This window comes from Sinocyclocheilus grahami, unplaced genomic scaffold, assembly GCF_001515645.1.
Source record: "Sinocyclocheilus grahami isolate Dianchi unplaced genomic scaffold, SAMN03320097.WGS_v1.1 scaffold230.1, whole genome shotgun sequence".
NCBI classification, from domain to species: Eukaryota; Metazoa; Chordata; class Actinopteri; order Cypriniformes; family Cyprinidae; genus Sinocyclocheilus; species Sinocyclocheilus grahami.
The window spans coordinates 2,487,429-2,513,808 of NW_015505409.1; the positions used below are offsets into that span (position 1 = coordinate 2,487,429).

The following is a 26,380-nucleotide window of genomic DNA, read 5'->3' on the forward strand; positions in this document are numbered from 1 at the left end:
GATTTTATTGCGCGATTCTGAAATCGAAGAAATCGTTTGCGATAATGACAGCTGTTTGCATATCTTCTCAGTGAACTATGGTTTTGTGAAGTAAATGCTGCTCCATGTGAAAGCATGTGAAAATACCACATTTAATAACATATTTTTACTCCAAACTCACTTCATAACGTCAGTCGAGTGTTTGAAATAAATCCTTCTGTGAGATGATGAGGCTTCTTACACAGAATAAGGCACGCAACATATTTCATAGTATTTAAGCAGTGATAAAGGCATTGAATTATAAATATGCTTTATTTTAATGAAAATTATGATAATAAGAACTCCGATAAACCATATATTGTCGTAGTCGTGTGTTTATTAGTCATGTTGAATCAATGAAAGCAGTTGAATCTTCTGTTTATTCAGCTGCAGAGATAGCCATTTTCTGGGTTTCTTCTGCGAGGCGTATTTGGAGTTTCAGCTCGAGAGCACCCTCTGGCCTTCGGATGGAGATTTACTGCTGATCACAGAACCGTGCTTCACTGAAAGATACGCATGACAATCGCAGCTTCTGTCGAATCGAGATCTCGATTCCATTTATCATGCAGCCCTACTTAGACCTATGTTACAGTTCACGCTGCATCAAAAATGGAGAATCTATTGTTTTTCTTTATAGTCAAAACACTTTTAGACCATTTTTTCTCCAAAAATAGAATGGATGTTATCTTTTGAACACTTGACATGAAAATGAATGTAGGTTTTTACTGATTTTTCATGATTTCATATGTGCATCACTATTTCAAAATAAAGGTCAGAAATCGCTCTCTGACTCTGATGAGCACTCTTCTTGCAAATGAATAAATTACAGTTGCTCTGTAAAATATATTTTTTTAAATTAGTCATGAAATATGAAAACTAGAGTCTTTAAGCTTTCGAACGATATATAGTTTGTCAAGATTACTTTAGGTTCAGACTAAGATATTACTGTTAAAACATGTAATGACAAGAGGGCCCACAAGTGGGCCAGTGACAGTTAACAAGTTAAATTATTAAAAATTAATCTAAAGTCAAAATGAAAACTGAAAATTTAAAAACCAAATTCAAAATATTAGTCAAATTAAAATAGTATTCTAATAGTACTAAAATAACATTGGATCCAACAAACTTTTTTTAAAAATAGGATTTACTTTATTCAAGAAGTATTTTAACACAATTAGCACTTAATTTTCCTGTGCTGTTTTAGTCCTAATTTTTACTTTTTTATCTCTAGCCAACAAAGTCAGCAAAGGCCTTTGACTATTGCAAAGAATGGTTCATTTCAGTCCTAACCTGATTCCCCTTTGCAGTCTGCAACGGCAGAGAAATCTTCTGACCAGAGCCTGGATTTGTGTGGCAGCATTCTCTTTCTCTTTATAACCTTTCCTTTCCTCCCGTGCTATCCTGGCTTTATCCAGGAACTGGGATTTGGAGGTTTGGGTAGCGCTAAACATGCTTTCACTCCAAACTGTGGGTTAAACATTATAATAAAAAGTGTCATAGCCAGGAACAAAAATCTACATCACACCTGAGAGCAAACACAAAGCAGAGGTTATGCATGCAAGTACAAACAAATTGGAAAATTATTTTCAAACCATGGTAAGTAATTAAGAAAATGAATGTCTCTCATTTACAATTTCAAATCTATCTTACATAAACACACACACACACACACACATATTACCTTGTCCTAATGTAGTGACTGGTAATACTTCTGCTTCCACAGGTCACATGAATACTATCACATATTCACACTTTTTGTTCTGGAGGTCCATTGGATTTTCTTTGAGACCTTTTATTAATGTAAGAAAATCAATAGCGCTTCTTTAAAACAGCACAAATTGATTTAGGCACATAAGTCAAAGGTTGCTGTATTAAAATAATTTATTAAAATGACTCTGGAAATGATATGTTATAAATAAAAGGAATATTTTACTTTGCTTTTTAAAATAAAAGACAGCTTTAGACACATCAACAGATTATAACATAGCAGAAAGTGAAATCAAGGATATTCTGACAGTATTATCAGACCAAAACAAGGCAGAGCCTGTATATCATTAACTCAAAAAAATCCATTGATTTAGGCCCATCATTTTTTATGGGCCTAAATCAATATTAAATAAAAAAACGAATGATCGAATGATACACGGATTGCCAGTGACAGTTATTTTTTTGTACAAAATTACACAAAATTATCAAGTGACAGTATTATCAGACCGACAGTATTATCAGACCAAAACAAGGCAGCTCAAAAAAATCCATTGATTTAAAAAATTCATTTTTTATGGGCCTAAATCAATATTAAATAAAAAAACGAATGATCGAATGATACACGGATTGCCAGTGACAGTTATTTTTTTGTACAAAATTACACAAAATTATCAAAAAAGAGGTGACACTTTGATTACACAACAGGATGAGCACTCTACGGAAACAAAATTAACATTTAACATCTGGTTTAAATTTGTGAACAGTGAATTAATTGTACCTACAGACAATAACATTCACACTAGCTGCCCTGCTAGCAATTACTAACACAGTTGCAGCATTCAGCGAGCTGGCAACGCTTGGCAAATGCTGTCACTTGATAAATGTGTTTCAAATGGAAAGTAAAGAAAGTCTTTAGGGGTTTCTCGAAGGTTTCATTTACCTGAGCGTTTGAGAATAAATGGAAAACTGATGTAAACAAAAGAGCGACCCAGACGCCGCAGCGCTAATCCATGAACGGTGTAACCTCCTAATCCTTCCGGAGGAACATTTTCGTTGGGACAATCCGCATTCACGCAAGAAACACGGCTCGTACTTTTTATTTGTCGTAGTACATTGATATCGTTTCATTGTTGAAGCGATATTACACCGGAATATTTTAAACGTTTTAATGTGAGGTTTGGGACCGCAGGGAGCTGGGATTTTGTACCAAGCGGAACTATGTGTGATACAGTTTCTCTTCTGTTGATGTAAACATACAGTGGGGACAATTTAAAAATGTTTTTAAAGACTCAAAGTATATTTGCAAATGATTTGCAAAATTTGTCTCAAATTATTTTGTTGTTGTGATGTCGTTTTAAAAGATATTTGGAGAGACAGTATATCCTAAACATATGTATCCAAAAACATTTTATTATGGCATCTAAAAAGTGTCTGTGAACTGATGCCAACACTACATCAGTGTTACACTAATATTGGACATCGTATCAGACACAACGTTCGTTGTTACATTTTTGTTATGTATAGAATCCCCGGCACTCACAAATTAGTTACAAACACAGGAAGTGAGCAGATTAAATGGCAGGACATGCTACTGTATTACAAAGCGCACGAGTCTGGGTCGCGACCGGAAGTGATCTAATCCCCGTTCGAAGAGGCCCGAAAGACTCGGGGAATTTCTATGGTAAATAATCACATTTGTTTGATGTTTAATCTAATTCGTAGGCTTATGTTGCTGTATATTTTAATTATTATATATTGTGGCGTGTAATTAACTTTTTTTACGAGTAAGCTCGTGTTTATTTCCGTGAAGGAATTGAGAGAACAAGATGGTGTGCTAGTTTAGCGCTTTAGCTCCTCTAACGTTAGTTGTCCTTTTCTTATGAGTAACTTTAAATTAAGTGATGGTTTTTTTCGTATTCAGTTACGAATCATATATATACGCAAAACCAATATGTACAGGAATGAAATGAGCCAAATTACTGGGTTTAAGAAAAAGCATCACAGCAGTTTTTGTCATTAAATCGGTCTCATCGTGCTTTGTGTTTCTCGTTGAAGGAGAGATGAGTTATCATCACGATTTAATCTTTTACAATCAGTTTGTTAATGTGTTACAGTTAATAGAATTTAAGAGACTTGTGGGAGGGAATGTGAGAGAAATGTCAAGTTGAGCTTTATTGTCATTCTGAGGGGTGTGTGTGTGTGTGTGTGTGTGTGTGGGTGTGTGTGGGTGTGGGTGTGTGCGCGTGTGTGTGCGTGTGTGTGCGCGTGTGTGAGTGTTGTCGATGCATACACTATTAATCCCATGAGAGAAATGTCAAGTTGAGCTTGATTGTCATTCTGCTACATGTGTGGACATAATAGTGGAACAAAATGTCATGTCTTGCAGGACCACGGTGCTACATATTAGTTAACATAACATAAACATACAACAATAGAAGTTAAGAAAAACAATTATAAAACTAGTTAAGTTAACCGTCTGACTATACATAGGCCTATACTATAAAACACGCATAATCTGAGACTGTACAAGAACTTTACTTAAATACTGTACATGAAATTGTGCAAAAGAGATATTTTGGGGGAAGCAGTGCATAGTGCAAGATGATTTGTAGTGCAATGCACAAGTAAACCTATATTATCATGTTGAGTCTTTGTAGCACTGAGTGTTTATAAAAAGTGTCTAATGTACATACAGAGAAAAGAGCATGTTTCTATATCTATATGTATACTATATATACTGTATATATGTATTATCTATTTTATGAGTCCTGCATTTTCATACCTGATTTTCAGGAAGAGATGTCAGGAGAAAGTGTGGTGAGCTTGGCTGTGCCGGCAGCTACAACACGGACCACCTCCTTCAAGGGGTCCAGTCCCAGTTCCAAATATGTGAAGCTGAATGTCGGGGGAGCGCTGTACTACACCACCATGCAGACCCTGACCAAGCAGGACACCATGCTGAAGGCCATGTTCAGTGGCCGTATGGAGGTCCTAACTGATAGTGAAGGTAGATGTACTGTAATAGCTACTGCAGAAGAGTTCATGTAATATTATGAACCATATCGATACAAATGTGTGCTTCTGCAGTCACACTTTTCACCTCTGATCTTTCTCCAGGCTGGATTCTGATTGACAGGTGCGGGAAGCACTTTGGGACCATCCTGAACTACCTGAGAGACGGAGTCGTCCCGTTACCTGAGAGCCGGAGGGAGACGGAGGAGTTACTGGCAGAGGCAAAGTATTACCTGGTGCAGGGCCTGGTGGATGAGTGTCAGGCGGCATTACAGGTACAGTACTGGCTACAACACATTTAAAGGTCACATATTTTACACCTTTCTGGAGTTTTATTTTAGGTGTTGATGTCCTTAAGAATATATATTTGCGGTATAAGCACCAAAAACCATCTCAATATATTTTTACTGCTCCTCTCTCAGGAGCTCTGCTTAGAACAGGTCGATTTTGGCCTGTCTTTTTTTTTTGTTTGTTTTTGGCCGGTCCTGTTGTTTTCTTAGTGACGCACGGCCAGGTCAACCACAGGTTACTAGGGTCATGTATCCTGTAGCCTGCTGTGGCTTGGTGATACAAGTAAGGTCAATAGAAACACCGGTAATGATGGTCACTGCTGAGGGAAATGTTGTCCGACATACATGTTTGAGCCGAACTCAGACCCCGAATCGGCGACCCCCAGATGTCTGGGGGTTTGGCAAAAGGAGGGTGGGACGGTGGGGTGGTGACTGAAAGTTTTGAAACGTATATAGTAGTTACATAGCCCCTAGACCTCAGTTATCATGGAAAAAGCTAGGAAATTTCAGTTTTGACAATATGGGACCTTTTAAATAAAAAAATTCTGTCATCATTTAAATCTGGCTTCAAACCCATTTTTGTTCATCTTCAAAATGCAAATGAAATTGTTTTTATGAAACCTGAGAGATTTATGTTGCTCCATTTATTAGAGGTGTAGCAATGCATCAATCAAATGATGATTCAATGTATCGATGTAATGCATAACAAATCGAAATACAGATTTATAGAATCGAAATACAGACTATCTATCTGTCTGTCTAACTATCTGACTTTAAAGGGGTCATATGATGTTGCTAAAAGAACATTATTTTGTCTATTTGGTGTAATGAAATGTGTTTATGCAGTTTAAGGTTAAAAAAACACATTATTTTCCACATACTGTACATTATTGTTTCTCCTCTATGCCCCGCCTTTCTGAAACGTGTTGATTTTTACAAAGCTCATCGGTCTGAAAAGCGAGGTGTGCTCTGATTGGCCAGCTATCCAGTGCGTTGTGATTGGCCGAATTCCTCAAGCGTGTGACGGAAATGTTACGTCCCCTACCATACTGTGATGCCTGCGGCAACCACATGTGACAACCCCGGGCTGGACTCTGCTTCGTCCACGGTGAAAGCCGATCCGGCGATCCACAGCGCGAAGTTGATGTATTTCCTCAGCAACCAGCACGGATCAGCTCTAGGCATGACGAAGCGGATATCGTCCTCTTTTGGAAGACCAAACAAAGTAGTTCACTTTCACAACGAAACACACAGCGTCTTCACGACATGGCGGCGACGGCAACAATACTACAGCAAGAATAAAAGTTACGCCTTCTTTCTTTGCGTGAACATTTTGGCGGCGTTATGCAAATCTTCCCAGATAGTGAGGTAGATATGTGGGGGCGTGTTAGAATGAGCCGTTTAAGGTAGGTGTGGCTGACTCTGAACTTTTATAAAGAATATCTCTTTGGATTTGAGACTTTAGTCTTTGCAACTTTACAGATCTTCTTTATGCACGTTAGAGCTTGTAACACTCCAAAGAGAAAGGAAAAATTTAAATTGCATCATATGACCCCTTTAATAAAAATATATAATTGTAATAGAGCAGTTAAGCATTATCAACATTTTTGAAATATTTTTTTAAATATTTAAAGCACCTGAGAAGAGATGATGCCAACCCTGAAACAACATACAGAACTACCAAATTTTGCTATAAGTTTGATTGCATCATCTAATAATTGCTGTTAATAGTGTTCATCGTCTGTTTGATTACATCTTTAATAGATTTTTCCGTACATTTCTGCCGTATGTACATTAACTGACAGTCACCACTGGTAAGTTACTACTAAATATATTGTAGAAACGTAATTTTCTGTAAAGTTGCTTTGCTACGATTTGTATCGTGAAAAGCGCTATACAAATAAACTTGAATTGAATTTATTTTTCTGTTTTTTCCATAACCGGAGTACAGTTCAGTTAAATGTTTGTTATATTTTAATGAAAAAATAAATGGTTGTGTAAAAAATAGGCGCATATATGCCTAAATATTTTAGCTTAATATCAATATATTGATTGTGGGATCCTGAATCATGTTTTGTGGCACGTTTTGAGCTATCAGCAAATATCATATCGCTGGCCAAGAGAATAAATTTCATTTATTCACATATAAAAACTGATCAACACGCATATATAGAGCACACCAGATATGATAAAACAGAAGCTCAACCGTACGTACATGATGTGTGAGTGCAAACCTCACTGGTTCATGCAGAAGTTCAAATGTACTTGTTTTACACGATTAGAGCCCGACCGATATATCGTTTTGCCGATATGAGCCTGTCTCCGATATATCGGTATCGGCGAATATGCCGCCGATATGAAAATTTTTTTAACAGAACATATAATGCAGATAAAATGCTTGAAATGGTGTAATTACTTAGTTTGTCCAGCAGAGCGCTCCATTGTTTCTACTGGCGACCTGGATGAAACGCTTTAAAGCTTAAGGCTATGGAAAACCATTGAAACTTTGAACGACCATATCTCCGTAACGGCGCGGTGAATCCGCACCAAATTCGGGGGATCCCTTCAACTCGAGGAACCCTCTCCCCCGAATTTGGTGGAGATCTGCCGGCGCGTTCACGAGATAGTGACACCAGTCAACACTTTCCCTTCAGTAAGGAGGTTTCTTGTTCAGACAGCAGCATTCAAGCGTTGTCTTATTCGACCGTAAGTCCCCTGCGAAGTGGACTTTACATGAAATTCCGCCATGATTCCGTACACGTTACATTCAAAGGGCATTAAAGTGCGCGAGACGTGAATTTATATTGTATTTATTTACAGAGGTAGGAGAGAGCGGGGCACAAAGTAACACTTTTTGACTTTCTCAGTTTGTGTAAATCCACATGGGGTTCAGAATATATATTTTTTTTTATCCACGGTAATTTTACACTTGTCTAGTACAAATATGTTGCTTTGTTTCATAATTACAGTGTATACGTTTTTCTTTATTTACCCTCAAAAAATGGAAGTGAAATGTGACAACATGCCCCGTAGGTGGAACACATTGTAACATCTGAGGGGCACTTTGTAACTTGACCATATGACAGCTTAAAATCTTATCTGATCGAATGAAAAAAAAAATACAAGACAAACTAAATTATTTTGTTTATATATATTTTTTTTATTTTATTTTTTCTCTGTCACTACATTATAAGTGTTTGATCACCACATTCGAGTGATCATTGCAAAAAATGTGTTTATGTATATATATTCTGTTTATGTATATACTGTATTCTATATATAGTACCAGTCAAATGTTTGGACACACGAATGGGAAAGTGTCCAAACTTTTGACTGGTACTGTACTATAATATACACAAAGAATATCGGCCGATATATCGGTATCTGCCTTTTTTTTACTCCCTAATATCGGTATCGGCCCCAAAAAACCCATATCGGTCGGGCTCTACACATAATGAACCTTGTTGGTTCTTGCGCATCAAGCAAGCACATATGAGTTAACATTTTTGATGTTCTTAATGTATGTGTTTATATGAATAAAAGTAAATTAAATGTTCAGCATATAAAGTAATTGTCTTTTCAGAAGACTTAAATTTAAAACTTAAAATTCTTCTTGAAACTTTTTGAAGCATCACATTTTTAGTGTAACTGACCAAGAGAAATCTCTCAGATTTCATTAAAAATATCTTAATTTGTGTTCGGAAGGAGAGCAGAAATCTTAGAAGAGTTTGGAAAGGCATGAGGGGAAATAAATGTTGACAGAATTTTCATTTTAAATAAGCATATTAGATGTTCAAATATTTTTTAAAATAATTATACTTTTTTTTTTTTTTTTTTAGATTATATTCTAAATTTTCTAAATTTCTAGTTTACAAATGTTTTCAGAACAAAGATGCGTATGAACCATTCTGTAAAGTTCCACTGGTGACATCATCTAAGGAGGAACAGAGGCTCATTGCCACTGCAAATAAGGTACAAATGCTTTATCATGTCAATCCTAAAGGAATGCTATAATACTATACTGACTTGTTTTTCTGTGTATATGCAGCCTACAGTCAAACTGCTGTACAACAGGAGCAACAATAAATATTCATATACAAGGTAAAGTGTTTAATTTCTTATAAGGCTTGGCTTGTTGAGAAGCTTACTGTTGAGCTTCTACCTGATCAGATTGCTCTTTCTCTTTGTAGCAACTCTGATGACAACATGTTGAAGAACATTGAGCTGTTTGACAAGCTGTCTCTGAGGTTCAATGGCCGAGTGCTTTTCATCAAGGATGTGATTGGGGATGAGATTTGTTGCTGGTCCTTTTACGGCCAGGGCAGGAAGATTGCAGAGGTGTGCTGCACGTCAATAGTCTACGCCACTGAGAAGAAGCAGACAAAGGTAAAGGGTTATCTGTCCGTCACATGATTAAAATCTAACTTTTTATACAGTCTGGCATTTTCTCTGTTTTCAAAACATGAAATCTCTTCATTTCTGGGTTAAAAAGTTTTCAGTCACAGCATTAAATGTTGCATGCACAGCAAAAAATAAATCTATACCTTATTATATTGTTTTCCAATACAAATATCTAATTCCAAAAAATCAAGACATATAATTTCGATTCTCAAGTAAATTGTCTTGATTTACGAAACTTACGGCAGAATTTGCACTGTAAAATGATTAATTAAATGAAAAAGTATTAAATATCTGTTGGAAGTTGTATTTTCAAACTTTGATGTATTGAAACATAACTCATCATTGTGAGAGCATATTGCTGGATTGTTCTAAAGTCTCAAATTAACCTTCACAAAACCCCAAAACAAGATAAATTTGTCCTAAATGCTTCTGATAGGTTTATATGACTCACTTTTTTTATATGACGCCCTCCATCACAGGTTGAGTTCCCAGAGGCTCGCATCTACGAAGAAACCCTCAACATCTTGCTCTATGAGTCTCAAGATGGCCGCGGACCTGACAATGCACTACTGGAGGCCACAGGGGGCGCCGCAGGGCGTTCCCACCACATCGACGAGGACGAAGAGAGGGAGCGCATTGAAAGAGTGCGGAGGATCCACATCAAGCGCCCTGATGACCGCACTCACCACCACCAGTAACCCTGCAGTTTCTCCTCTTTTCAGTGCCTTAAGAACTACCAGCGCTTCGGTTACACCCCTCTGTTTGCACACAGACACGTCAGTTAAGTTTATCCCGAATCTGCTTCCTTAGAGAGTCAAAGGGATGCTCACAGAATCGCTAGTATTGATAATGATACATGAATGTAGCATATAGGGCAGTGCAGCGTTGACCTCCTGTGCATTTTTGAGGACCTCTCTAAAAAGATACTATGATGGTGTAAATGTGAATAGAAATGCACAACAGATTGTTAGTTTTACTGCATTCATGAACATGTTGCCCTGTTTGCTATTCATAAAGCAAATTCCAATGAATATACAGTGGTGTGAAAAAGTGTTGGCCCCCTTCCTGATTTCTTATTTTTTTGCATGTTTGTCACACAGAAAGGGGCCAACACTTTTTCACACCACTGTATCAAGTCGATCAGCTAAACTGTCATTTACTTGTAGGTTTGCAGCAAATGGATATTTTCCAAATTTAGTTGTCTGCCGTAGTATTTTTGTATTTGACATTATTTACCATATTTTTTTCTGTTCGTGTGAAGACTGTAGGGTTCCTGGTGCTTTATAGATTAATCCTGTTCTTTTTTTTTGTTGTGTGATAGACGGTGGATTTTTGTGGCTTTTGAGTTTAGTCTATCCCTCTTTTCTTGTCGCTTTGAACTGAAGTGTTAGAGCCAGGATTTCACAGTGCTGACAGTGTGTCTTACTGAGATTCAGGAAGTTTAACCCATCTTGAATGTCAGTGTGATTTGACAGTCAAGTGATCAGTGAATCCAGTGCAGGAGGATATTATTATTGCCTTTTGAGAGGAATTCAATCCATAACTCCCATATTTTTATATTGGTTAGAGAAGAGTGTCATACAAATTCTTAATCTGTCAATTTTCATTTTATTATGCTTGCGCAGAAATATCCATGCACGCTGTCACTTGAGAATTGTATGTGCTGGATTTTTTTTGGCAGGTCTGTATGAGTTTGGCCTATAGAGGGCAGTGTAGTGTTATGGTGTTTTCACTCTTATACATGAGGAGGAGGCACTTTTAAAGCAGTAGTTGTCAAATTTTCTATCCCCTTCTAGCTACAATCAGTAAAATAGATTATGCTATTAAATAACTTTCTGCTGAACTGTATTAAATTCCATCAAGTTAATTATGCTTCTGGGTTTTGAAAGTGATCTCATTCAAGCAAAGAAACTGAGATGTAGTCAGAAGCGTTCGGATGTATATCTGTAATTGAGAAATGGACACCAAGTATGAGTGTGTAATCAGAGACCGGACCACGTCAAAGAAGCTCCAGGAAGTACGAGAGTACAGGCTCTCCTCTGCTGCAGCATCACAGATGATTATTAGTTTTATTAAAGGTGTATTTAAATAAAATAAAAACTTTGAAATCTGTAATACTGTAGAGAGGTCTGTACAGACGTGCACATGAATAAAAATGTTTTACATACAAATTATTTATACACACGTTAGCACGAATAAAGATTTCTACAAATTTTGTAGATCAAACTGCGCATTTGCTTTGTATTTTATTTCTGCGGTTTGTATGTATTGGTATAAAACAATGTTATAAATATGGCTCAACAACAAAGCATGAACATGACCAAAGGAAATAAGAAATGTCATCAAGAATTGAAACCAGAAGGGCAGCATTTATGAAAACAACAAAATATATATAATTTTAAATAACCATTTAGCTGTAATTTTCCATTTGTACACAGAGTGCTGCTTTGAATCTCAATATACTGAGTGTGTGATAAGTGTGTGTCAGTTTGGGGGATGGAGAAAGATCTCTTCTTCCATAAGGGTTTCCCTCATGAAATATACACAGACTTGGTGACCTCCTTTAGATCATCGAGACTTGACCCGTGGAGCCACCTTTGATAATGAAAGAGTCTAAGTACTGGAGCAATAATGTTACATTAAGCTGAAATACGGAAATAATCACTTACCACCATAAGATGACCATTTTTGCCTTTATAGATCATAGGTTCTTGACCAGTGCTGAAATCCACACCACCCTCCTTGCCTGCCTGGATCTCAAACTTGATGCTGTGAGAAGATCAAATGTTAACACACTGTGTCCAAATGAACATTACAGGTTGAAAAATAAGTGCTGGCCACTTTACCTTCCCTGAACAACCTTGATGTTATTCTGCTTGTTTGCAATCGTAGCCAGTTTGGTCAAAGCAAAATACGGAAATAATCACTTACCACCATAAGATGACCATTTTTGCCTTTATAGATCATAGGTTCTTGACCAGTGCTAAAATCCACACCACCCTCCTTGCCTGCCTGGATCTCAAACTTGATGCTGTGAGAAGATCAAATGTTAACACACTGTGTCCAAATGAACATTACAGGTTGAAAAATAAGTGCTGGCCACTTTACCTTCCCTGAACAACCGTGATGTTATTCTGCTTGTTTGCAATCGTAGCCAGTTTGGTCAAAGCTTCAAACAAGTGGTCACACTGAAGTACCAAGTCCCCCTTAGATACAGTAAACTACATTAGTACTTGCAAAGGTATGGATTTGTGTATCATGAAAGTCTAGCGTTTACATAAGTGTGAAGCCTGGTTTGCTCACCTTCTGTTTTGGATCATTCAAAGCAACGTGGAGGATCATGACAGAGTCGCCCAGATTACTGACAGAAGCACCTGTGTACACAAGATAGATTCACTGTGGACTTGGTTCTCGCTGCTTTGCAAATAAATGTTACAATTAAACACACATGCACATCATTCAAAAGTTTGGGGTCAGTAAGATTTAAAAAAATAAATAAATCAATAGTTCTATTTAGCAAGGATGGATTAAATTGATCTTAAGTGTTTATAATGCTACAAAAGATTTCTATTGCGCAAAAAAAAAAAGTTTTTTTTTGTTTTTTTTTTAAATAAGCTGTTCTTTTGAACTGAAATGTAATATTACTTTCTCTGTATTTTTTTGATCAAATAAATGCAGCCTTGATGAGCATTAAAAAAATCTTGCTGACCCCAGAATAGTCCAAAATTGTACTTTTAGGGGTACAACATGCCCTCAAAAGTACACATTTGTATCTTATCTACCTCTAATGGGTGCATATTGGTACCTTAGAAGTACATTGTAGTCCCTTAACGTACTAATATGCACCATTTAGGGGTAAATAAGGTACAAAGTTGTACCTTTGAGGATACCGCCCTGGTGAGAATGCTACAGGGGAATAATTAAAAGGAGACATCTTTACGAGTGCTGTAAAGTTATTTTATTTCATTGAGCGACTACACATATCTACCCTTCGTAACCCACCTTTTAGAGAAACATAGTCCACTCTCTGCTTGATCTTAGCCTCCTCTACCAAATATACAGCAGCCTGACTGAGAATAAGTTGCCTTGGTCTGGGTTTAAATCCATTTCTGTCATACTTCACCACAGGAACGCTGTACTGCAGCGAGAGAACGTGCGTTTAGGTGACATATGTAGTTCTTATTCTATTCTGTATGCTTGACAATTGGGCCTCAAACATTATAAAGATTCTGATTTACCTTGATACGTTCATGATGTATAGTCTGAAGAACCCTCATATTGATGTCTTGTTCATCTAGTAAATGAAAGACAGTACATAAGACATGCAAAAGGATCTGTGCAAAACTAATTGTTGTTTATGTAAACTACTGACTGATTCTAGTGTCCTCAAAAGGAACAGCAATGCTCGAAGGGTAGCTGTCCTTCTTTCCCTTAAAGATGGCACTGGTTACTACTTTTTGCTGCAGCTGTGAAAAGACATTTTCATCATTAGCCAAAATTTAAACATGAGCTGAAACTATTTTAAAGACTCAAAGGCCTGTGACAACAGTAATAGTGACCTGTGCTTTTTTCTGCGGCGTAATTCCCCGCACGTACTTCCTCACCATCATTCGTGTGTTCAGCTGTCGGAGAATCTCTGAGGTCTACAATCACAACAGTGCCAAAGACATTTGCAGTTTAAAATAATACTACACATGAACGTTTGAATACGGTGGCCTCAAATTCAGACAATTAAGCCCTTAGGTCAGATGGCAATAATTGTGATGCAACTTTTAATGCAATGGAATTCATAGTTTTATTACTTACCCTCATGTCCTTCCAAACCTGTAAGACCTTCGTTCATCTTCGTTCTATTTTTGTTTTCTTTGCACACAAAAAGTATTCTCGTAGCTTCATAAAATGGTTGAAGCACTGATGTCACATGGACTATTATAATAATGCCCTTACTACCTTTCTGGGCCTTGAACGTGTCAGTTGTGTTGCTGTCTATTCAGGAACAGAAAGCTCTCGGATTTCATCAAAAATATCTTAAAGGGGTCATATGATGCTTTTTTAAAGATCATTATTTGGTGCAACAGAATATGTTGACATGCTTTAATGTTCAAAAAACACATTATTTTTAAAATACTGTACATTATTGTTGGTCCTCTATGCCCCGCCTCTCTCAAACGCTTTGTTTTCTACAAAGTCCCTCCTTCTGACAAGCGCAGTCTGCTCTGATTGGCCAGCTGACCCAGTGCATTGTGATTGGCCGAACACCGCAAGCACTCGTCGGAAATGTAACGCCCCTTACCATAATCGCGAGCTTCATCTTTCAAAATAAATGTAAAGACAGAGCCCGAAAGGGGAACAGAGTCGCGTGACAGACACAGTGATGAAGCTGGTATGTGTTTGCAGTACACAAGCCACGGTTAAGACAGCTGACTCCATTGTGATGTGACCCCGTCTCTCTCTCTCAGCGTCTCTCTGACATGCTGCTTCAACACTAACTGCGGTTACTGAAACCACGCCTTCTTTCTTTGCGTGCACATTTGGGCGGCATTATGCTAGTATTTCCACATAGTGAGGTAGATATGTGGGGGCGTGTTATAACGAGCCATTTTAGGGGGGCGTGGCAGAGTCTTAACTTTGATAAAGAATATCTCTTTGGTTTTGAGACTTTAGTCTTTACAACTTCAGGGATCTTATCTATGCACAATCAGCTTGCAACACTCCAAAGAGAAAGGAAAACTTGAAATCGCATCATATGACCCCTTTAAATTGTGTTCCGAAGATGAATGAAAGTCTTACGGGTTTGGATGACGGACTTTTTATTTTTGGGTGAACTATCCCTTTAACGCATCTGTTTAGCTGCGTATTCCCTGATTGAGCATTGTTTCTGCACTGAACTGATCGCACCCTACTTTTTTTTATTTCTCTCTTCTCTTCTTATATTTTTATGTATGCCTCTTCATTTTAATATAGATCTTATTCAATTTATGATTAATTTTATATATTTATTTTTTTTAAATGTTTTGTTGTTTTTTTATTGATTTTTTTATTCTCTATGTATCCTTTTCATGGTTTTAGTAACAGAGAGTTTCTGAATACCTCTGTCATGACTGGGGGAGGTGTCAGCCATGTGGTCTTGTCCAGGACAGTCTTTGGTAAGCTGCCTTTCAGTCTATTTAGGTAGCTTTGTCGAACAAAGGCCAGGTATTCGGAGTTGTCAGTAGATTTTGCCTCACGACGTGTGATGTAACCCTTAATAAATCTGCATGGATAAAAATCCAATAAAAGTTATTATGGTGATGCAGTCTCATCCCTTAAAGGGATAGTTCACCCCCGCTCATAAATGATGACAGAACTTTCATTTTGGGGTGAACTATCCCTTTAAGTGAAAGGGCATACACCTGGTCAATAAAATGTGTTGATATAAAAAATAATAATAACTAATATTATATTAACTAATATTACTGTTTAATGATTTTGACAGCCCAGGCTCTGCGATCTCTCTCTTTGCGTGCCTGCACTCCTCTCCAACATGTCTCAATTTTTGTAGCTAAATGTTTGGCAAAAAAAAACAAAAAAAAAAGGCTGAATCACAGAAAAATACAAAGAGCACATATGTAACCCTGGACCACAAAACCATTCATTAGGGTCAATTTTTTTTTAATTGAAATGTATATATCATCTGAAAAAAATAAGCTTTCCATTGATGTATGGTTTGTTAGGATAGGACAATATTTGAAAATCTGGAATCTGAGGGTGCAAAAAAATCAAAATATTGAGAAAATCGCCTTTTAAGTTGTCCAAATGAAGTTCTTAGCAATGCATATTACTAATTAAAAATTAATTGATATATTTACGTTAGGAAATGTACAAAATATCTTCATAGAACATGATCTTTACTTAACATCCTAACGATCTTTGGCATAAAAGAAAAATCGATCATTTTGACCCATACTATGTTTTTTTTGGCTATTGCTAAAAGATATTCCCAAGCGACTTAAGACTGGTTTTGTGCTCCAAGGTCACATATATGTATGCTATTAAATATACTTTATGTTGCAATGAAGTGTCATAATATTCTGTAATATACTATAAATATCAGTTAAACTATTAAATCAATAGATACTGTTACTTACCAGCTTCTTTCTGTTTTCGAAACTCTCCTTTGGCTCTGTAACCTTTGTATTTGGCCTGTATTTTTGTAGCTGTAAAAGCAACATTAACAAATGCTTATAATAAAAGGGAAAAAAAACGTCTCTTTTGAATTCTCTGTTGCTTACCCAGTTCATGTTTGCAGATTTCAAAGGCATCTTCTGTGGCAAAAAGTGTCCTGGCATATCGTATGAATATCTTTGTCCTTTGAATATGACAGAATGTGAAGGGTAGTTCAGGTTTGTGTGATGAGAATACAGATGCTAATTTTTCAGTATTAAATTGTGAAGGTACTGTAAAAGCCTGAAAGCGCTCACCTGCCCATTTTATACTCATCAGGCTGGTAGCCTAAATGTTGCACAAGTTTTTCCACTCCCTCTGCAGGTACACCTCTCCAGTGGGGCCAAGTGGCAGGACAAAGAGCTTTGTACCTTAGGAATGTTGCATCAGGTGGGCATTTTAAGTCTAATAAGTGTAAAAGTTAAACAGCTTTCATATTTGAGTATGTAAAATGGCTACTGTACCTCTGTAGAAACACCTCATATCTACGTCGATAAGCAAATCCAGCTCGTCTGACCCTCAGGTGCTCCATTAACCCCAGATATTTCACCTGGTGCCTGACCAGAACTTCATCGAACTTGCCTGTGATGGAAAGAGAGGACAAACAGAGTAAAAGAACCTACGCACACACGAGTTCTTAGCATCCACATACACAAGTTTCTCACCTGACTGTTTATTGTCATTGGACTTGAGGCAGCGCACATACCACGCTTCCTTAGCTGTCAGAATCTCTGTCAGCCGCAGAAGACTGTTCTTAAACTGAGTAGCCACCTACAGAATTCATTTCACAATTCATTACTTAGATATGATGTGAGCTGTCAAAGAAGCAGTTTACTTATTTTATTGTATATTTTTAAAAATTAATATTTTATTTGTTTGTTTCAGTGGTCTTGATTCAAAATAGTAGGCTACAGTACTCATACAATACAGCAATTTATAGAAATTCTATGACTTATAAATACTGTGTGTATTGGAAGTATGGAAATAATTCCTTGATCACATGCAAAATTAGACTCGAATCTGTGACTGAGTTTCCTATTTCTTTATTTTAGGGCTTTCAAAACGATTAATCACATCCGAAATAAAAGTTTGTGTTTACATAATATATGTGTGTATTTATATGAAGAGTTCATTTGCAAAAACCGATAAACGCCACTTAAAAAAAAATACATAAAGCGCAATCTGAACCCTAAACAAGTTTAGTCAAAAAAGCCGGTTTTGTCCACTTTCAATGCATCGTAAGTTTACGGTTTACCGCAGAAGCCGATAAGCACCCTTGTTGTTTCTGAACAGAAGCCGATAAGTCAATTTTAGCGAATCAGCGAGCTGTATTCAGGTCAGGTGACAAGGCAACTTTCACTTTGAAAACACGTGCTGCTAGCTGAGAGGAGTTTCATCAAAGCTGACTAAAAGTGATCGAGGATGGATCATTTCGACGAACTTGATGAACCTGTGATATCTTCTTCAGGGCGAAAAAGGAAAATAAAAGCCGAAACGTTTTCATGGAAGCTTCCAAAAGCAGCGCGTTACAATGATGAGGGAAAAGCGTAGTGTATTGCATGTAATCACATCCATACAGTTTATGATCACAACAACAACAACGTTTGTCAGGCATCTACATGTCATCTGAGGAGATTACAAAGATGAAACAAGTTTTTTTTTAACTCTAAAACATGAAATGTGGAGTTATCTGCTTTTGCCAAAAAACGACTGTTGGAGTTATCAGCTTTTGCTATAAAACAAACTTTTAATATGTAAAAAAAAAAACATACTTTCAATTAACTTTAATTTTGTAAATTACCTTTATTTGTTTAAGTTATTATTACTTATTCAAAACAACCCAACTGCAGTCTGATTGATATTACTTGGAATTAGAGATATGCCGGTATCAAATTTTCATGTTGCGATTAATTGCTCATGCTTTTATCACGGTATACGGTATTATCACGGTATTGAAATTTAGTTTTAAAAAGTGCTGTCATAATACAGTATAACAGGTTTAATAACTTTTTTCTTATAACAAAAGTAACGGAACATTTAAATGCAATAAAGCAATACAGAAAACTGTATAAAGTTAAACGTTTTACACAGATTAAAGTGCAAAAAAACTAAAAAGACCAATAGGTATCACTTTACAATAAGACCTCATTAGTTAACCTTAGATAATGCATTAATATTCACAATGAGCAATAGCTACATTTGCTACAGAAGTTATTAATCTTTGTTAAAAAAAACATGTTAGCTCATTAAATAACACAGTTGCAAATTTCGATTTTAACAACGTGTTATTAAATATTGTAATTACCTAAGATTAATGAATGCTCAGAAGAATGTTAACTAATGAAGCCCTAATGTAAAGTGTGACCGAACAATAAAGAATCAAAACACTTTCAAACAATATCTAGGGCGCGTTGTAGTCCAGATTAAAAATTTTTAAAAAGTTTGAAAATAAATAGCCTATTAAGTCTAAATATTTAAGTATTTAGTATTTAGTAAAGTATTCTTAAAATGCATTCATAATTCGGAATAATTTGTAATATATAATTATTCACGGTATTTAGAAGTACCCACGATAACAATATCGTGCATATTCATTACCGTGATATATCGCATTACCGAATACCGGCACAAGTCTAGTTGGAATGCGCAATAAAAAAAAGTGATTTCTGAAAAAAATTAAATTCAATTTAGTTATCGGTTTTTGCAAATTAACTCTTCATATGTATAAATAAATACATGTATATTTAAGAAGAATATGTCATTTTAATTTATATATAATATAAATCATGTATAAATAGGACATATGGGTACCAACAATGCAATGTGTGCAACTTCCATTTCATCTTTAAAAAAATTACCCATTCTTACTAGCTTATGAAAACAATTTAGTGTACAGTAATTGAGTGTATTTCAGTATTTTTCGCACAGCAAGTAGACTCACTGTCTCAGGCCTTCTCCTGCTGTCTCCCTCAGTGGCTGGAAAGCACTCCTGTATTATAGGGTTCTTTGACAGGCGCATCACCTGTTGGTTACACACCAACAAATGCACATATAAGGAAATTTACTGCCATTAATCTTGTAGGGCCAAAAATAAGAGAATGCAAATAATATGAGCAATTTTCCTTTCATCCACCCTGACCAGCATTATCCTTGAGTGTACACCCTGTGCACTTACATCTTTGATGTTCTTGTACAACAGATCATTGTTTTTGTCAATGAACCCTGTTGAAAAGAACAGATCATAAAAAAGAAAAGGTTGTGAAAGCATGTTTCTGAGGTTTACTGACATCTGAAATGTGTTTTTGTGTGTCTTCTCTTACCCACAACGCAGTAGGTCACCTCCCCTGCATAATGAAGAAGACGAAAATCGCCTCTCTCCAGAGACTTGCGGGTCTTCTTATCAGCCAGTTTATGCCTTCAGTTCATAGAACAGTAAAGGTAATTGCTCTCACTAGACCAAATTAAAATCAAGTTCCTAAAAATGTCTGAATGAAGTGTGGAAGTCTTCATCCTGTTTCAGTTGGATAGAGAAATGTAGCAGGGACTCCAACACTGTGTAAAACTGACTTATGCTTAAACTGCACATCCGTTAATATAATAATTTGTGTTTGTATATTTATTATCTGTACTGATAATACATATAATTATAAATACAATACAATACAATTAATTTCATTCTTCTCCTGTATTTTGCAAGTTTTATGGATGCATGTTTTCTGGGAGCCCTACAACCTTGACATTACTCGTGCTGAGGTCTACTAGTTAACTACAATAACATGGAGGTCCTTGGCACTCACTCAGTAATTCAGGAACTTCATTTGTATTTGACCTGGATAAAGAATGAGTAACACAACATCACAATCTCTCCGTCTCTCACACTGCTGTGCACTTTCATCAGAGCGTCAGTCAATGAAAGGCTTAAGAGAGACAATGTGGCCAAACCAGGGGGTGAATGCTTCAGTTTCAAATACGATTCTTCCTCATCAGAGGCTTGTAGTGAAGAATCAAACTGCTGATTGTTTCTAGCGCTACTGAATTAATTAAAGCAGAAGAACTCTTGTTTAGTGCCACATACAATATTGAGGTAGTGATCAAACACAAACTCACGTTACAAAGTGGGGATGATTGCCCATTTTCTCTTCAAGCTTTTCAAGAAAAGTGAGATCCGTGGCATCACCCGGCCTCATACACTCCTCATCCTGAAATGCCAAAAGTTCTCTTATGCAAATGGTCCAGTTAGATGCTCCAACAAGCAATCTTTTGTTTCAAAAAGTGTCAGAGAAGTACATTATATCTATCTACAGTATGTTACATGTCAGTGTGTAAAGACGGTTTACTTATTATTCCATACCAACACAGAGATGATTCCTCTGTGCTTCTCTTCCACCAGATCACAGATGATTTTATTGTTGAAGAACTGCACCGGCTCCCACTGAAACAGTGAGAGAAATGGACCCTTATTCTCTTACTCAAGCTCAGCATATCATTCTATAATAATGTTGGATGATGGATGATCGATTTGTTTGAGCTCACCCCAATTCCTTCTGCCTCATATTCCTCCTGTTCAGACTTCAGCGTCAACTGAATGAAGAGCTGCTGTAGCTTCTCATTGCAGTAGTTAATGCAAAACTGCTCAAAACTAAGCAAACATAAAATCAACAAAAAATTAATAAGATCATGCACACAAATTATCTATCTATCTACACTATATTGCCAAAAGTAATGGGACACCCCTTCTAACGAACAAGCTTGACTACTTTACATTCTACTTGACATTCTAGGGAATTTTGTGCTTCTAATTTTTATTTCCAACAGTTTGGAAAAGACCCTTTTCTATTCTAACATGACAATGCCACTGTGTATAAGGCAAGGTTCAAAAACAATTGATTGATTCAGTCAGTGTGGAAGAACTTGACTGGTCTGCAGAAAGTCAAGTCCTGATCCCAGCTGAACACTCCAATAACTTGTACATACATTATATGGACATAAGTATTGGGACACCCCCTTCTTTAGAACAGAAAAAGGTACTTCCAAAACCGTGGCAACAAAGATGGAAACATAATTCATGTATTTAAAACTTGTATTTCCATCTCTGTTGCAACATGACTGTACCCATATGACTAAAATAACTGTACCCATATGTACTAGTCATTGGTGTTTGGTGATGAGTTTTTGGCTCAAGGTCTGCACTTAAAGTCACACCAGAGGTGTTCAGCTGGGATCAGCACTTGGCTTTCTGCAGAGCAGTCAAGTTCTTCCACACTGACTGACTGAATCAATAATTTCTTTTTGAACCTTGCCTCATACACAGGTTAGAATAGAAATCTAGAATATCATTACATGCTTAAACATTAAGATTTTTACTCAAACCTGAGTATAAGTAGTCAAACCTGTTCATTAGAAGGGGGTGTCCCAATACTTTTGGCAATATAGTCTATCGATCTATCTGTCTGTCCCATTTATTTCCAAACACATACCTGTTAACAAAGAATACCTCAAATCCATAGATGTCTAACAATCCAATGATTGTCTTCCTCTCAGAATCCTAAGAGAAAAAAAGGCAAGTCATTTTGGTTTCCATGATAGTTCCTTTAAATCCATCTGGTAGAATTTAGTAAAAAGCAACAATATTTCCATCTCTTTAAAATAGAACAAAACACATCCAGTGACTTTCAAATGAATTATACCGGGAGATTTGCAATGTAACGAAACATTGGCCTCAAATGGTAATTATTTGAAAAATTGTTCCTGTTGTCCTCTTACTTTATTCTCCAGAGATTCATTGATCCTGTTGACTAGCCATGTGAAGGCACGGCCATAGATGGCTTTCGCCAGGGCATCTCTGGCATAGATAGCATGATCAACAGTAAATGGACTCAGAACCTGGAGGCCAGAAAGACAGCTGTCACCTGCTACAACAATGATTTTGGATAAAAAGACAGTGCATCATCCCATTATAAAATTATTTGACCTCCTCTGATTTGGTTTCAATCTTCCTGAATGTCAGAGCTTCATGAAGGACCTGTACATGGATCCCTAACAGCTAAAAATAAACACAAAGGAGCAATGTTACTCATATATCACTTAAGAGCATGTCATTGTAAAATAGTATTTAACATAATTAAGAAAATGTATATAATAAAATCAACTGACCTTGGATACCCATCGCAGTGCTGCATTAGAGTTTAGAATAGCATAACCTTTGGTGTCTCCATCAAAGTGCACGTTCCCCATGTGGAGCACACTAGCTATAATCCCAAAGAGGTGCTGAGATATTAAAGATAAAATGTATCGGTTTATGATCAAAGTACTTGCAGATCAGAACATTTATACACAAAAATGGTGTTTCTCCTTACCTCAATGTCACTAGCATCAAAGTCAATGACCGATAATGCGTTTTTAACAGTTTTCCAGTCATTCTTGTCATTAATGGAGCTCACATTCGAACATTCTCCCTATTAAGACAAAAAAAATGATAAAAACACTGGAGAGTCTGATTCTACATAGATTTCACTTCTTATTTTGGGGTGTCGCTTTATACCGGTATTGGCAACAATTGTGATATTTAAACAATGAAATATCGTTATCGTGTTAATTGGAGGGTGTTGCAATATATTAAAATATTTAAATATATTATAATATTTAAATAGATATTTAAATAATGAATAGTACACATAGACATAGTATGACACATAATAATCCATAGCCATTATGGCCAATAATCCATGGCCTTTTTCTATGTACACAAAAGGCCTATTTCTCTCAAATATTGTTCACAAATCTGTCTAAATCTGTGTTAGTGAGCACTTCTCCTTTGCCGAGATAATCCATCCACCTCACTCAAATGTGAGCACTTGCCCACTCAAGTCGGTTACAACGACGAATTGCAGTCAGGTCGAAACCCCGATGAGGATGACGAGCATGCAGAGGATATTCCCTGAGACGGTTTCTGACAGTTTGTGCAGAAATTCTTTGGTTATGCTTTTGTGGCCATGACAATCATGTAGTGAAAAATCTGATATCACGACAGCCCTTTTTTTTGCACATCAGATTTAAAATTAGAAATCATACCTGCACTAAATAACTATAATGTTTAGTGTCTTTCTCCAAGCCCAGGTGCCTCAGTAGGTCTTCCTCTCCTCCCTCCACCAGCTGGTAGAAAATGTGAAAGTTTCTCTCACCATGGTTTTGGTGAACCACTCTAGACTTTTCCAGCAAATAGCTGAGGATATGGCCACCAACAGCATCTCCCTACGCATTCAAACAAGCGTGAATCTTTTTTAACACGCAATATTATTTAATGGGATGAAAGTATTAAGGTATTTGTCGATACCTGACAATCAAACTGGATGTCCATATACTTCCCAAAACGGCTGGAGTTATCATTTTTCATCGTTTTTGCATTTCCAAAGGCCTAAAAGCACATGTAATGAATGTAAAGCATACATAGTGAATGGTCAGACACATTCTGAGAATATTATTGTTGGACTGACCTCTAGTACAGGGTTGGACATGAGCATGCGGTCTCTCACAGTGTCCAGTAAGGTGGAACTAGGGCAGCTGACCGCATAGTACTGCAAGATCTTCTTGGAGGCCTCAGTTTTACCTGCTCCACTCTCCCCAGATATCAAAATAAAGTGGTTGTTGGCTTCTGATAGCATGGTGTGGTAGACATTATCTGCTAATGCATATCTGAGAAGGACAAACATTTTTTTTACAAATGTCTAAGTTACTGGTTTGGCAATGAAGGTAAGTTAAAAACTCACATATGAGGGGGCAGCTCAAAGAAGTTCACTCCCATGTAGAGGTCCATTTGTTTCTTGGTGTAGATGTCCAATTCTTTGTATGGGTTTACAGATATTAGCAGAGTACCAATGTAAGTCTGAGAGTATAGAGATGTTGAGATGACATGAACTTAATCACAATGTAAAAAGCAAAGTAACCTTTGTTTTTGATGTCTGACTCACATAAATCAAATCCTCTGTGAAACGCTTCTTCAGATTGTCCAGGAAGGCTGTCTCACTGTTGTGGGCATCAAGAAGCACAAAGTCCTGGATGCCAACTCGGTCTCTGGCAATCAGGGCTCCCTCCAAGTCCAACTGACCCAGTTTACCCTTTCCTTTCTGCCAATCAGACAAGCACAACACTGACCATGACCCAGTGCAATTCGTTTACACTGACCAAGTCTATAGGATTGTGTCATTCTGCAGGCATAAATTCCAGAAGCTTAGCTTTTAAAGCAGCAAAACAGGTCTGAATATCAATTTCTGTCAAATAATCAGTGACTCATTTCCAAAGACTATTTTCAAAGAGTTAATGGATGCTGCATTTCTTCGGCAATAAAAAATCAGCAGTAAAACTGAGCTGTTTAGTGACTCTTCACCTTTTCATTAATAGATTTTCTTTCATTAATAGATTTTCTTTCATTAATAGATTTGTTGAGACTGAGACTGAAAATCGGGGTCTAAGGTCTCTGATTGAGTCACAATCATCCAACCGCATAATCCCCTGCTGATCTTCAACTAAGAACTTTATAATGCTGCTCTCTATTGTAGAGGCTTTTGTAATGAGATATCATCTGCAATGAGTAGACCATGTTCCTGTCCCTATGACTGACAGCTTTGCTTTCGCTAAGAAACCTGTTTAAATAGCATGTTGTGATTGGATTTATTCCACCTACCATATTAGATAACATTCAGTACACCTTAAATACTGGTGGCCATATCTTCCAACTTGGCTCTGGGAGATACTTTCGAAAGCCGAGAGTGCTTGTTTTCACTCCACTGAAATATTTCCTGAGATATAGGTTTAATCAAAGCCAACATCAATAGTAAATTGGGTTTAATCAATGGCAATATCTAGCAGTGTGAATAAAGGTCAATTTATTACTGATATTGTTCAAAAAAAACTTTTTTTAAATTATGTTTTTAGGCTTTTAAGCAACACAGGAAGAGGTTTAGCCAAAATTTTTGCAATGGAACTATTGTCTAAAACCACAATCCTCAACCCAAATGATCAGAATTTGTTCTAGTTACTTCCTTAGTTCAGTGTCTGTCAAAAAAAAACTTTTTTTAAATTATGTTTTTAGGCTTTTAAGCAACACAGGAAGAGGTTTAGCCAAAATTTTTGCAATGGAACTATTGTCTAAAACCCCAATCCTCAACCCAAATGATCAGAATTTGTTCTAGTTACTTCCTTAGTTCAGTGTCTGTCATTGTGTACTAAAAAGAGAAGTGTATTTCTCAATATGTGAAAGAAATTTTGAAGGCATGCATTACTCAAATCTTTAAAATTGTGTATTTTTACATGCTAGAAATTTTTAGGATTGCCAGTGGTCCTTACTTTTCTTCAGAATTTGCTGTAATTTGTCCTCTTCACATTTTTTTTTAGAACACAGGATATTTGACTTTCATATAGTGAACTAGAAGAAGAAACAGAAAAGGAAGAAAAAAACTAAGTCGCCCCCAAAATCTCCTCCGCCCCCCTTTCACCCCCATAAACCTCATTAGCTCTGAAAGAGGCCAGTTTTTTTGTCCTGTAAATTCCAAAGACGATGGACAATGAAGAAGCTTTTAAAATGCAGTCTACATTCCATTACACATATTCTCTCTGCATATCCTTTCAAAATTTATTCATTAGAAAACATTTAATGTCACACCGAATTTCACACTGGGCAGTCCTAGGACAATAGATGAGATTTGGCCTATTTGGGCTGGTTGGATGTAGAGGGGGAGAGGGCAAAGGAGCAG

The 26,380-nt window shown here is 36.8% G+C and overlaps 2 protein-coding genes and 1 pseudogene across 2 annotated transcripts in view; 1 reads left to right on the forward strand and 2 right to left on the reverse strand.

Annotated features, from left to right (window-relative positions):
• Positions 1–2,983, reverse strand: part of LOC107597296 (ubiquitin-protein ligase E3B-like) — a 20,005-nt gene extending 17,022 nt beyond the window's left edge. Inside the window, exons 1-3 of the mRNA XM_016288307.1 lie at positions 2,666–2,983; positions 1,700–1,807; positions 1,309–1,483 (exon numbers count right to left, since the gene is read on the reverse strand). Of these exons, the coding sequence (XP_016143793.1) occupies positions 1,309–1,469 (161 nt within the window). The 5' untranslated portion in view covers positions 1,470–1,483; positions 1,700–1,807; positions 2,666–2,983. The remainder of the gene's footprint in view (positions 1–1,308; positions 1,484–1,699; positions 1,808–2,665) is intronic.
• Positions 2,984–3,319: 336 nt separating this feature from the next.
• On the forward strand, positions 3,320–10,512 carry LOC107597295 (BTB/POZ domain-containing adapter for CUL3-mediated RhoA degradation protein 3-like). Its single transcript, XM_016288306.1, has 7 exons — positions 3,320–3,406; positions 4,519–4,732; positions 4,843–5,012; positions 8,913–8,999; positions 9,076–9,128; positions 9,218–9,413; positions 9,908–10,512. Exons 1-7 carry the CDS (start codon positions 3,404–3,406, stop codon positions 10,124–10,126), a joined length of 942 nt encoding a protein of 313 aa, XP_016143792.1. The 5' UTR covers positions 3,320–3,403; the 3' UTR covers positions 10,127–10,512.
• A 1,363-nt stretch (positions 10,513–11,875) lies between these two features.
• Positions 11,876–24,834, reverse strand: LOC107597293 (unconventional myosin-Ih-like; annotated as a pseudogene).
• Between the last annotated feature and the right edge of the window lie 1,546 nt (positions 24,835–26,380).

Excerpts from the sequence above, each read along its gene's own strand:
- LOC107597295 (XM_016288306.1), top strand. Across the intron at positions 4,733-4,842 it reads GGTCCTAACTGATAGTGAAG|GCTGGATTCTGATTGACAGG; the intron begins GTAGATGTACTG and ends ATCTTTCTCCAG. Across the intron at positions 9,414-9,907 it reads CTGAGAAGAAGCAGACAAAG|GTTGAGTTCCCAGAGGCTCG; the intron begins GTAAAGGGTTAT and ends CCTCCATCACAG.